The sequence below is a fragment of the Nestor notabilis genome, unplaced genomic scaffold (assembly GCF_000696875.1).
Source record: "Nestor notabilis isolate BGI_N333 unplaced genomic scaffold, ASM69687v1 scaffold3608, whole genome shotgun sequence".
In the NCBI taxonomy this organism is placed as follows: Eukaryota; Metazoa; Chordata; class Aves; order Psittaciformes; family Psittacidae; genus Nestor; species Nestor notabilis.
In genome coordinates this window covers 50991-63396 of record NW_009941360.1, presented here as the reverse complement: position 1 = coordinate 63396, position 12406 = coordinate 50991, and the positions used below count along the sequence as shown (strand labels likewise).

General features: G+C 34.2%; 2 protein-coding genes across 2 annotated transcripts in view; one reads left to right on the top strand and one right to left on the bottom strand.

Moving 5' to 3' along the window:
- CASK (calcium/calmodulin-dependent serine protein kinase (MAGUK family)) overlaps positions 1–12406 on the bottom strand; it is a gene marked incomplete at its 3' end in the record, with an annotated part of 84323 nt that overhangs the window by 27899 nt on the left and 44018 nt on the right. Inside the window, exon 5 of the mRNA XM_010020835.1 lies at positions 1446–1548. Coding sequence (XP_010019137.1) covers positions 1446–1548 — 103 coding nt within the window. The remainder of the gene's footprint in view (positions 1–1445; positions 1549–12406) is intronic.
- GPR34 (G protein-coupled receptor 34) lies at positions 3409–6218 on the top strand. The gene is made up of 3 exons (XM_010020833.1): positions 3409–3442; positions 5218–5559; positions 5795–6218. The coding sequence occupies exons 2-3, from the start codon at positions 5244–5246 to the stop codon at positions 5881–5883; spliced, it is 405 nt and encodes a 134-aa protein (XP_010019135.1). The 5' UTR covers positions 3409–3442; positions 5218–5243; the 3' UTR covers positions 5884–6218.

Genomic DNA, 12406 nt, shown 5'->3' with positions numbered 1-12406 from the left:
ATTATTAATTATTATACTGATGATGCTTAAGATAGAAGCTTCTAGAAGTACTATAAACAGAACAGAAAGGAACGAAAACATTTTCACATAAAAAAAGGAAAGACTAGAACAGCACTGACGACTGCATGGAGGTTGAGCATGTGAACGATGTGCAGGATCACGGAACAGTGAATAGTAACAGAAAAGGAAGGATATGAGAAATCGGGGGGAAAGCACAGTATTTTTTTCCAAGTTGAACTTGAGGTTTCTTACAAGACAGCTTGTAGTCTGAAAGAAAGTACACTATATCTGATTACCTTCAGAAGAGTAGCTGAAACAGAAGAAATGGATAAAGTTGCTCAGTGAGAATATGAAGAAGAAAAGTGAGAGAATCATAAACAAAAGTGTAGGAACTCCCATTAAAAAAAGCAGTGGTTGGGGTACAGAAAATTTGAGAAACACAGGAAAAGTAAAGAAAGGAGTGTGACCTTTTCATTAAGGAAACAACAGTAGCTTAACTGAATGGGTATTCTCTTTGAAAAGATGTATCTAGGTCTCTTAGTTAATAAGATACTTGGATATTTCAAGGGTATTAGTAATATCAGGAAGGGAATGGAAGCTGTTGGCATGCTTATGTTGGATTTGCTTTTTAATTTAAAGAGAATAGAAAAGCCAAGTTGACGCAGACCTTTAAGCAATTAGATTAAGAAATCTGAGTTTCTGAAGAAACATAGTGCTTGAGAGGAGGTTACTTGTTTTGAAGAAAAAATAATAAAACTATCAAAATCTTTTGCTGTGGTCTCCTACTCTGGCAATGAAAGCACCAGAAAATTGATGGGGTCTTCATCTGTGCAGGCTGATTAAAGCATAACCCTATTGTCTGGAACAATATGGAAGGCAGCTAGAGGAAATAAAATCCACAGAAAACAAAACACAGTCAAAAAATATACATACGCATCAAAATATTGATGTTTTATGCAATAATTACAATGAAATATTAAAACATAGAAAAGAGTCACGTGAAAACTAGTAAGATTTTGCTATTAAACAGCATAGTATTCTGACAGAAATTGCCTAAGAAACAGGGGAGCATTGATGATGCTGTAGTAAGTCTTTACTCAATTGCTTTCACATATGTTTCAGTCCTGATAGCATTTTTATCTGATTGTTTTGTCAAGCATGGAAGAATTATGCCAAAGATTGTATTAAAATGGAAAATTCTTTGCTCTTTTCAATTCTATTTTGATCTAATCAGCGTAAGCTCCTATTGAGTAACATTTAGAGGGATTTAATAGTCAGTATATGTATGCACATCGTTGCACACTACTAGCAATTTAGCTTAACTGTGTGCATTTATAATGTTAACAGTCTTTAGTGAAAGATTATTTTTGAGTTCTTGTTTTGCAGGCCAGTCTGTAGAACTCTGCAATGAAACATGCATAATATAACTTCAAAGGAAAACTTACCTCCAGCAACTAGCCCAGACTCTCCTAACTGAATTGCTACCCCGAAGCCACCAAGCTTCACTGGGGCTGAATTCTCTTTTGAGGCAAGCAGTACACAGTGTGGCTGAAAAGACAAAAATCCAGAAAAATTATCTTATTAATTGAGAAATAAAATTGGCATTTTAGAACTTGATTTCATAAAATTTGCAAACAGAAGCTAGATTTTATTTATTTAAGTATTTCTTAATTTCCGGTATTTTTTTTTTCCCTGGTATGATCTCCTCTTTCTTCATTGGCTTCCCTTTCAATTGTCCCAGGCACAGCAAAATCCTTTCAGGACTTATCAGAATTCACAATGAACACAAAGTGAAATCATAATAAAATGGAGATAAAAATTAACACCTATAATTTCTCACCCAGTATTATTTCTTTTTACCTTTCATCCTTACACTGTTTCAATTCTCCAGCAGAAATATCCTATCTATGATACACTTTGTGGGATCTTATCCTTCATACAGAGAACATAAATCACTATTTTCAGCCTTAATCAGAATTCACTGATCACTTTCCAACTGCAGGAAAGAAAAGGAACATCCCTGTGATGTTTCTAATAAATATTTTGGGGGGAGGTGTGAAGGGTGGGGAGGCGAATTGTTTAGGCTTCTAAACTGGATTCCAGGTGCAGTCATCCATACCTTTGATTTTCCACTGTCTTTCCACTAGTAAGACTGAGGTGTAACATATAAAAATGGAATAATATTACACAACAATTTGGATGGATACTGACTGGTGCAGGATGAAGCAACATAAAGACATAATCTGTTAGAACACAATTTAATATATAATACATATAGCCAAAATACTGCATTTGATACAGAATGACTTCCTGCCTCATTTTGCAGTCAACCACATTATTTAAAAGGAAGAATGTCAAATGTGTATAATCTTTCTTGAGAATACATTACTGCTTAAATTACACACCTAGGACCTCGAAATAGCGCAAAGGAGCTACAACAAGATCAATCTGACTACTTAAAATAATTTTCTGCAATCACCCATGTTTTCTTCTAAAAAGTTTCAATTGTACAAGATGAGTGTCTTCAAGTAAGAATGCAGAGAGCCTGTTTACAAGTCTAACTGAAATCTGCAGAATCCCACAAAAGCTTGATTCCTAAAGAGATGACATATTAACAAAGTTAACATGGAAATTGTAATTTCAAATGCTAAGGAGAATACTAAGCCAAGACAGTGTTCTTGAGATGATCATTAAATTTAGGCTACCATATATAAGGACTTCTAGAATCCATTTCTAAATTTGCAATTTATAAATGTAACTTTCAATCCCTTACACCCTATTTAAAATAATATTACCAGATGGTATTATCTCTGCATGTTGTATTTCACTTCTGCCTCACTGAAATTCTTAAGCTGCACACTTAGGGCACTTTCATAATCTCTCATCGCTGTCATTTTGAGTGGAAAAAAGATCAACCTCAAACTTCTAACCCCAGGCAAGAAGGTAGATGGAAGAACTACCCTAACATAAGCAAAATGTACCAATTTACAGTGGTGTAATCTATCTTTAATCTATTTTCATGACAGTATTAAAAAGATGACAGGCTGCACCAACATAATTGTCATCCAAAAAGGAAGGAAGACACTGCTCATCATAAACAAAGCTTCTGAGAAAAAAATCCAAATCTCCAATTCAGAGTGAAACTCAGAGAACATTTTATTATAGAACCTCTCCCAGCAGACCCCAAATTAACAGCAAAATTGATGTTTTCAATAAACTGAGTTTTGCTAGTTAAAACACATTAAAAAAAAAAACCCACAACAAAACAGTTGCAACACTAGTGAAACTTCCCGTTGTTGCTAATTGTACTATGTCAGCTGATTCTCATCACTTTCATAGAGAAGCTGGTGATCTAGCTTTCTAATAAGAGGACTTGCATGTTACTCCTCCCTGTCTTCACTAGTGGTTTTGAAAATCAGAAGACGTTCTCAATATATAAATGGTAAGTGACTTCTTTTATACTTCAGCTATATTAACGAAAATTTTATCAAAATTTCTGTTAACTGCAAAGGTTAAAGCAGGTTAAACTGCAAAGCCCCTACTGATCTTCAAACTCTTTCTTAAATATACCTAGGGTTAAGCATGCCTGTTTGCTTACAGATGACAAAACTTCTGACAGTGAAAAGTTGTTTCTAATGCATCTGCAATGTAATAGATTTTTCTCTTTCATTTACCTAAAACTTGTCAATACTTTGCAAGTCATGATGTCAATCAGTTTTACAGAAAAGCAACATAAACAAGAAATTCTAGTAGTAGATAGGTTTCAAGATGTATTTGAAAGCATCACATTCTTTAATGAAACTTCTAAAATTTCTTCCTGCCTGGACAACATGAAAACAGAAATATTTTTGAAACTGCTAACATATTGTACTAACATATTGTACAAACATATTGTACAAATTTAATATAATTGTAAGGCCAACCAACATAGCGCATTTAAAATATTTCAGTTTGTCCTCTCAATAATTCAGATTCTGTATGTGCATTAATTCTTACTAAGATTTTTACCCAAAATGCTGCCATTTTCACTGCTGCAGCCATATCACACGTTTAAATGTAATTCTGCATTTTTAAGACCTAGCATGCAGATGAAAAACTATTTTAAAACCAATTCTAAATTTTTTGTGAGATCAGGAGAAAAAAGCTTGCCCCTTTAAAACAAAACACACACAAAAAAAACCTAAAGTAAACTTATTCGTGGAATCTTTTATCACTACAAAATACAAACTGAGGACGAAGTTGTATCATTACCAATCAGTCAACCATCTCTCTAAACAACTAATTGTGATTCTGCTCTCCTAACCACACACTTCTTTGTTTTTCCTTGTTTGGTCAAAACTGATTTCTGTCTTCCACATTATACCTTCCTGGTCAAAAGCAAACTTAGCGAAATTAAAAACTTCGAAATGAAAACGAAGGAAACAATGAAAACAAGGAAAATGTGAAAACAGTGTTACTGTATTAATGCAGTTTCCAGCTAATACTAGTTTCTTTGCATAATATTGGTTTGTGAACAGTTAAGAAAAGGAACAAATACTTAAATTTACATGAAGATACAAAGTATTAAAACCAAGCTGACTCACAGTGTTACTTCTAACAGGTTACATAGCCAAATAAATACTAATTTACAATTGCTTTTCTAATTGAAAACTGGTGACTTGCATGTGAGAGATCCTGTGTACTTATTTAAAATTAATACTGATGAGTTTAGAATTGCTTTGATATATTTCTATGTACTTTGTATCAACACTGAGAATACTTCACTGAGGTATGCTAACTCATTCTTGTATCTTAATTAAAGTTTTCTGTGTTAGAAACTTAAAAAAATTATTTGTACTTAGAGATAAAACATTTAAATTTATAAAGTTTGTAGCAAACCGAAAATAGTTGATCCTTAAAACAATAAAAACAGTTATAACCATATAATTACAAAAATGGTTATCTGTGTGAGTATTCTGTACAATCTGTTCTTGCGTACTTCTTGTGAAGAAAAACAGGGAACTGGTTATTCTAGACTTACACTGTATTATGACACCCATATCAAAGTCCTACTCAGCTACAACGATACTTTGATGCATTTACTTGTTTTAGCAATTGCCTTTTATGTTTATAAGCAGGTTTATATGTTTATAAGAGTGTATGCAATAAAGCAAGCAAACACATGAAAATGATCCAATGATGATTTAATTCATAAAATTTCTCTTTGCATTCCTACAGAACAGCTAAAAAAAAAATCCTCGCAAATGATGGGTGCAGCTTCAGCTGATTTACTGACCATTATTCCATACAAGGCGGACTTTTGGAGTAACCAAACTAACCCAGCCATAAATGCCTCGGAAATTCAAAACAATGCCACTTGTCCCTTAGATGAGAACTCACTGTCACTTGCTTTGATAGTTTTTTATTCTATTATTTTTGTTGTTGGATTGGTTGGAAATATTATAGCCCTGTTTGCTTTCCTGTGCATTCATCAGAAAAGGAATTCTATCCAAGTTTACTTGCTAAATGTAGCCGTTGCAGACCTTCTCCTGATCTTCTGTCTTCCATTCCGAATACTCTATCATGTTACCAAAAACACCTGGATGTTTGGACTGATTTTATGCAAGATTGTAGGAACTCTATTTTATATGAACATGTATATTAGCATAGTACTGTTGGGACTAATTAGTCTAGATCGTTATATAAAAATAAATAAGTCTGTGAAGCGCCCTAAAATGTTAACTACTAGACGAAGTATACATATTTGTTGCATGGTGTGGGCAATTGCACTAACAGGATTTATAATAGTAGTTACACCATCTTTCTTTAAGAGTGAGAACAGTAATTCTACTATGTGCTTTCATTACCGAAATAAGCAGAACGCAAAGACAGAAGCAATTTTAAATTACATTATTGTAATAATTTTTTGGATAGTTTTTTTCCTTTTGATACTTTCATATGTTAAAATTGCTAAGAACCTTCTGAAAATTTCAAGGAAAAGAGCAAATTTTCCCAACGCAGGAAAATACACACAGACAGCAAGAAACTCCTTCATTGTGCTTATTATTTTCACCATCTGTTTTGTTCCTTACCACATGTTCCGGTTTGTCTACATTACATCACAGTTACAAAATCCATCTTGTCACTGGAAGGAAATCATTCACAAATGCAATGAGGTGATGCTCATATTCTCATCTTTTAACAGCTGCTTAGACCCAGTTATGTATTTCCTAATGTCCAGAAGTGTCCGTAAGACTGTATTCCAACTTATCTGCAGAAGACTTCATGGAGATTCAGGCCTAACACTGGAAAGTACTTCAGAAATAAAACTTGGACAATATACACAAGAGCGATTTTCTAGTACCACTCCCCACTCAAGTTCTTCAAAGAAGAAATCTCTGATTTGACTGTTTAAAGGAATGGATACTAGTTTCTCTCTGTTGCTTCAGGATTTACATCAATTCATCATCACATCAATTTAAGATTACCAAATGCTATCCTGTACAGCTACTAATCATGCCTTTTTCTTCCTGGTAAAAAAAATGAGAAGTCTTACTTCTGTTTGTGAAAATGAGAAGTTGCTTTTCAGAAGTACTTCGCTCATGTTTATCCAAGAAAACAAAATAGGAAGTTCTCAGACATCTTCTGTTGGACTAAACTAGAACACTAACTCTTTAAGGAGATTCCCATTACAGTGGATTGAACCTGTATAAGGAATCTTGTATATAGACATTAATATAACAAACTTGTGTATGTAAATAATGAATTTTGCAAAAAATAATTCGTGTCCTATTCAAAAGAGCTATATAAATGATTACAGATTTTATGTACTTCTCTATTTTAATAGGTTTCAAATACATAAGCATTTTAACTACATTTATAGAAGTATTTTTTCCAAGAAAATATTTGACAGTTCAGTAACATATGTGGTTTGAAAATGAGGTGAAGAATGCAGCTGCCATTAATTCAGTTATAATTACAGAGGATACAATTAATTTTATTAAATAGCAAACATTTTATCCCAAGAACAACTTAAATGTCTGGCATGACAGGCCAGAAAGGTGAACCAATTAAACACTAGGTGTTAAGCTCCATAAAATAAAGATTTATTATCCTGAACACATACAAGCAATATTGCTCAAGTAGGCTGATGTAAAGAAGCTGGTTTTAATATCACTACCAGTAACTTCTCTGATGGGTAATGTCACTTTTCATGCCAAACCTGTGTCAAAATTTGTGGATTTTTACTAATTCTGTACAAGATTCTGGGTTTACAAAAGTTACTCATAAAACTCATACTGAACAAAGTAAATATAACACTTCACTTCTGCTATATAAACTTGGCTCAATTTTTATGTGATTTTACTTCAGTTTTGATGAAATTGGGTATAAACGAATTACAAATGATCAGCCAGTGGGTGTTTTTGTTTGTTTGGCTTTTAAACAAAAAAAAGGTAGGATTTCTTGATCTTCAAGTGAGAGATTCCTATGAGCATGTAATTTTTATATAAGTACAATGGTAACTGGATTTTTTTTGGCAAGTAAGATATTTGTACAATAACTTCTGATTCTCACAAGAATTGCAAATTTTTTTTTTCCCCACAATCTTTATCATCTTGTTGTCTTTTTGTATGTATGCTGAAGTAAGAACTGTTTTGGCTCTGTATTTGTACAGTGCAAGGAATAGCATGTTCCTCATCCTTTGCAATTCTCCTATGCAGTATAGTAGTTCTACATAGTTACATCAACTCTGGGAAATCTAGTGGAGTTTATAAACTGTCATTTCACAAGATATATACATTACCTCATCATTCTTTCCTTGCCTGTATTTTTTCTACTATAAGTAGTTGATTGATGACATTGATCACTGGGCCAGGATGGCAACATGGGAGAGGATGGAGACGAACATCTCAGTGTGGCTTGAACAAAATTTGAATTCTAAAATTCTTTTGAATAAAGTGTTCTGTTAAAACCAGAGCTTACATTTCTAAAGATTGCAATCCCTGAACACTACATGGTTGCAAAAATAGACTAAGAGGTCTTCAGAAGATCAACAGTACAGGGCTTCAACGAAATGAATGAAACTTTAAAAGCCAAAGGCAAATAGGAATATGTTCCACAGGACAAAAGATGACTCTAGTATTCTGGGCATACTTTTGTAAAATATGTAATGTTTATTTGGTTACTATAATATTATTTTGTATACATACACTAAATACATAAAGGACAATAGGAAAATAGTCATGCAGTACAAATTCAAGATTCTGGTCCATCATGTGAATAGTATTATGTAGGCTTTTTTGTTTTTAATGATTTTAGCAGTGAAATCTAGTTACCATGTTTTTCAATAGGAAAGTGTTAAACACCCATACCTATTTCTATTGACCAGATGTGTTCTGCATGATAGCTGTTCTCTATAGATTGTAGAGAAGGAGCACCAAGGAAGCTATGCACAGTATCAATGGACAAGGTTTCAGAAAAAAACGTTTTAGAAGAAATATTGAAGAGAAACACTTTCCCAGACTACACATTAATGCTATATATTAAATACTTCAATACAGAATCATCTATTGCTTAAATCAGCCTCTGTACACAAGCAGCAAATGTGACCCAAGTTTTACAAAGGCATTTCAGGAGCTAGGAGTTTGTATTAGGCAAATCCATAGCACCAATAAAGACAAATAAAATTAGGTAAGCTTCTATGTATGAGGCACCCTAGGCAAAAATGAGTAGATTTGTTCGAGGGAAGCCACATCCCAGAAAAACCAGTAACAGAGGAGCTCTGTGGAAGAGCTGAGATACACTAGGATAAAGGTGATATGGTGTAATTGGACTTCAGCAAAGTCACTTAATAAAGGCTCTAAGAAACTCTAAGATGTTAGATGTTAATTCTTGCTTTGGAAATGGTTAAAAATTGGAAAGAAAGCTTAAAAATATAGTCATTTTTCTTTATCATAGTCCAAGAGAACCTGCAAATAGATACACTTAAGAACATGTTTAACACTACGATCTGGAATGAGTGAGAGCAAGGAGATGACAAATTTTTCAAACAACACACAGTTATTCAGGGTGGTCAAACCTAAAAAAATTTCAAGATGTAGAGTGATTCAGTAGGAAAAATCCTCACACAGGAAGTTGCCTTTACTACCACATTTTAGCTTTTTAGTTTTGCTTTATTACTTTTGCATTTTCACAAAGGCTATAGAAGAACCTGGAAAAGCCAAAAAGCTGTTACACACAAACATACTTAACTTGGAAAAAAACAAATGATAGTATGGTGCTGAAAAACACAGAGAAAGCTTCCCATTTGACTATGATGATCAACACAGTTTTTACATTAAAAACTGATTTCTGAAGTTAAAAGTAAAATATCATCATGACCAATACACAGCCACTACTTTTTAGAGGCAAATACAAAGAGTGGGGCTGTACAAAGAAAGTCACTGGGAAAAAAATACAAGTATAAATATGTTGGAAGATTGTTTTTGTTAGTACTGTCATCTTGAAGCTAAATTTTCCTGCATAAAAGACATTGCTTGCTTTGTGTTTTGCCTGTGTAAAACAACTGCCCAGAGCCAGTGAAACACTTAACTTTGCATATTTTATGACAACCAAAGAACTGAAGCTATGATTATAACATATCCCTATTCCTACATCCCTAAGGATGCCACAGAGTTACACTGCATACGCTTGTAACCCATCAAACAACGTTAAGAACTTTCATTCTGGGACTGGTTTGCTGAACCTAAACTGGTGAAAATAAATCATTAGTGAAAGGCAAGCACAGAGTCAGCTCAAACCTGCTAAATATTTTATCTTCACTGATTCAGCATAGTGTCAACAAGAGTAGATCTAAACATGATCTTAGATGATTTTGCTTTGATAATCACTTCTCACAATACGCAACACTCAGTGACTATAGCTAAAATCCTCGTTATGTCAACTCAGAAGAGCTGCCCACACACTGGGTCATGTCTCCATGGAAAGCTGACAAGCAGGCAGGGAGGAACTGCGGTACTCTGCCATAACTCTCCTCACAGAGATGTCCAACTGAAAATGGTTATTGTTTAGTGCATCTGCCTTAGAATTTATGCAGTCAAAACCCCCTTTCAATTGTAATGTTTAAATCCACAACAAAACTAAGCACGAAAATCAAAGTTCTAGGCAAGCTACTTGGTTCGGGGTTTTTTTTGAATGAAAATACAGATTGCACTTGTGCAGTAACCAGTGCATCTTGAAGACTTCTCTTGGTATTAAATGCCGTACAGTCGTTCAAATTCCAAGTATATGAAATTAAATCTCAAGTTAAAGGCTGCTGCATGTTTTGTGCATGCTATACCTTTGTTCAGTACGATTCATCCTCAGTAACCATGCCCAGGGTAGCACACTTTTCTGTGCCCTACCCTCAGCAGTTGCCTTCCATCCTTCAAGATACAGAGACTGAGTGCATCTCTTGGTTCTTACACAGCACAGAGATCCAGCTCTGCTACGGGAGTCACAGGTAACCAAGTTGCTGCCTTTTTCACCCTATAAGGAGCAACTGCTCTCAACAGATTATATACTCTGTTGTACAACAGGAACAGTCCTGTTCTCCATTTGGTTTGTGACAGGCATAAGGTGATAAGGGGTTGATTGGGCTGTCTTCTGTCATCTCAAGAAGGCAGAGGGAATAGGAAGTAGCCAGGCAGCCTGCAAGCGGACCACTCTGTCATATATAATTATATTGCAATACATGCTAAGTATGGGTTACAGAAGGCTAGTTTAAATACCTTTCACCCCCCTGGGAATGTCCCTGCTTTTTGTGGTTTCAGGCCACAAAATAAGTTGCCTTTGTACACTGTCAAATTGCAACATATGCTGCCTACTGGCATATAAAATCTAGTAATATGCTTAACTCAGAAAGTGATCAGTAACTTAGAGTACAGAAAATATAAATAATTGAGAAGAAGAATGCATGTGAAAGTCATTATGATGAACTCAAGAGTGAATCGAATGAAAGATGCACTTGTACCATTTGAATATCATCAAATATATTTTAGATAAAATATGCCATTTAGAACTTAGGTGAATGGGAATAATTCACTAAAAGAATAATGAAGGTGATCACTACAGCTTAGAACCAATTGTAACTATTTCTGAAGCTGGGGTTTTTCTGTTCTGTTGTGTTTTGTTTGTTTTTTTTTTTTTAAAAAAGCCCACTTACAATATCCCATTCCTTTTTTACTCATCTCACTAATCAGTTACAAAATGTAATCTGATAGACTGTAATTCACTATAATAACCTACTATAATAGAATGATTCAGTAAAAAATATAGCTTTATCTCTTTCTTCGGCAAGAGTTATGGTCACTGAATCATAAATACTACAGGCTACAGTTAAAAAACAACTGAATAATAATAATCAAAAAACCCCTGCTAAATACAATTGCTCACACTATTGTTTGACATGCCTCCTCTTAGCAAACGTTCAGGATATGCATGTCTAAACCCAGATGGAACACTACAATAACAAGGACTTCTAAGACTACTTAAAAGACTATAAATCTTTAATTATTACAAGTCTCTTTCCATTAGAACAAATTTTAATACAATTATACATTTAAAAGTGGAAAAATGAAAACAAGGTATAACTAAAACTAAATCTAACAGGAACAAGAACTGAAGCACATGCAAATTAACTACAGCATTACAAACTAATTACTAATACTCCAAAGCAAGTTTCTCTCACTTAAATTTAATCTTAAATAACATCAACTTTGTAGCCTAAATAGGAGGCCAGCATACACGTGAATCATTTTAGTAAAAAAAAAAAAAAACCCAAACAAAATTAGTAATGAGACTGAACAATAAAATTCATATTAGATCACTGAAGTGAATTCTCACAGTGCATGTTTAAAAATAAAGCAAAACTAACAAACCAAGAACCATATCAAAATTGCAGAAGTTTTTATATGGTATCTCCTCTTTTCTCATAAAGGAACTTATTTATAGCTGTAGAAAAGCTGTATCTGATAACCACAGATGTATCAGAAGGAAATTCAAAGGCCTCAAGTTCTGCAGAACCAGACAGAATTTGACTGATCTGTGATTATACCTTCCCTGTGGAGGAAGGTAGTTGTCCTGCGCACACTTCTGGGTCATTTATATAAAATAACGTATTTCTCGGACACAGAGTCAGTTTTTCCCAACTGATGCTTAGAATGCATCAGCTGTAAATTACTGCCAAACAATACGTCACCTGACTAGGTATGTGAGATGTGTTCATTTGGTCACCCACATGAGGACATGGTTACAGCACTATTACATGCGGGCTTCAGGAGTAGAAGTCAGCTTTGTGATAGCTCTTCGAGCTGAAGAACAGTCAAACATCAGTGAAAATACAAGTTTTCATGCATAAAATAGCAACTTTTTCCCCCTCCACGCCCCC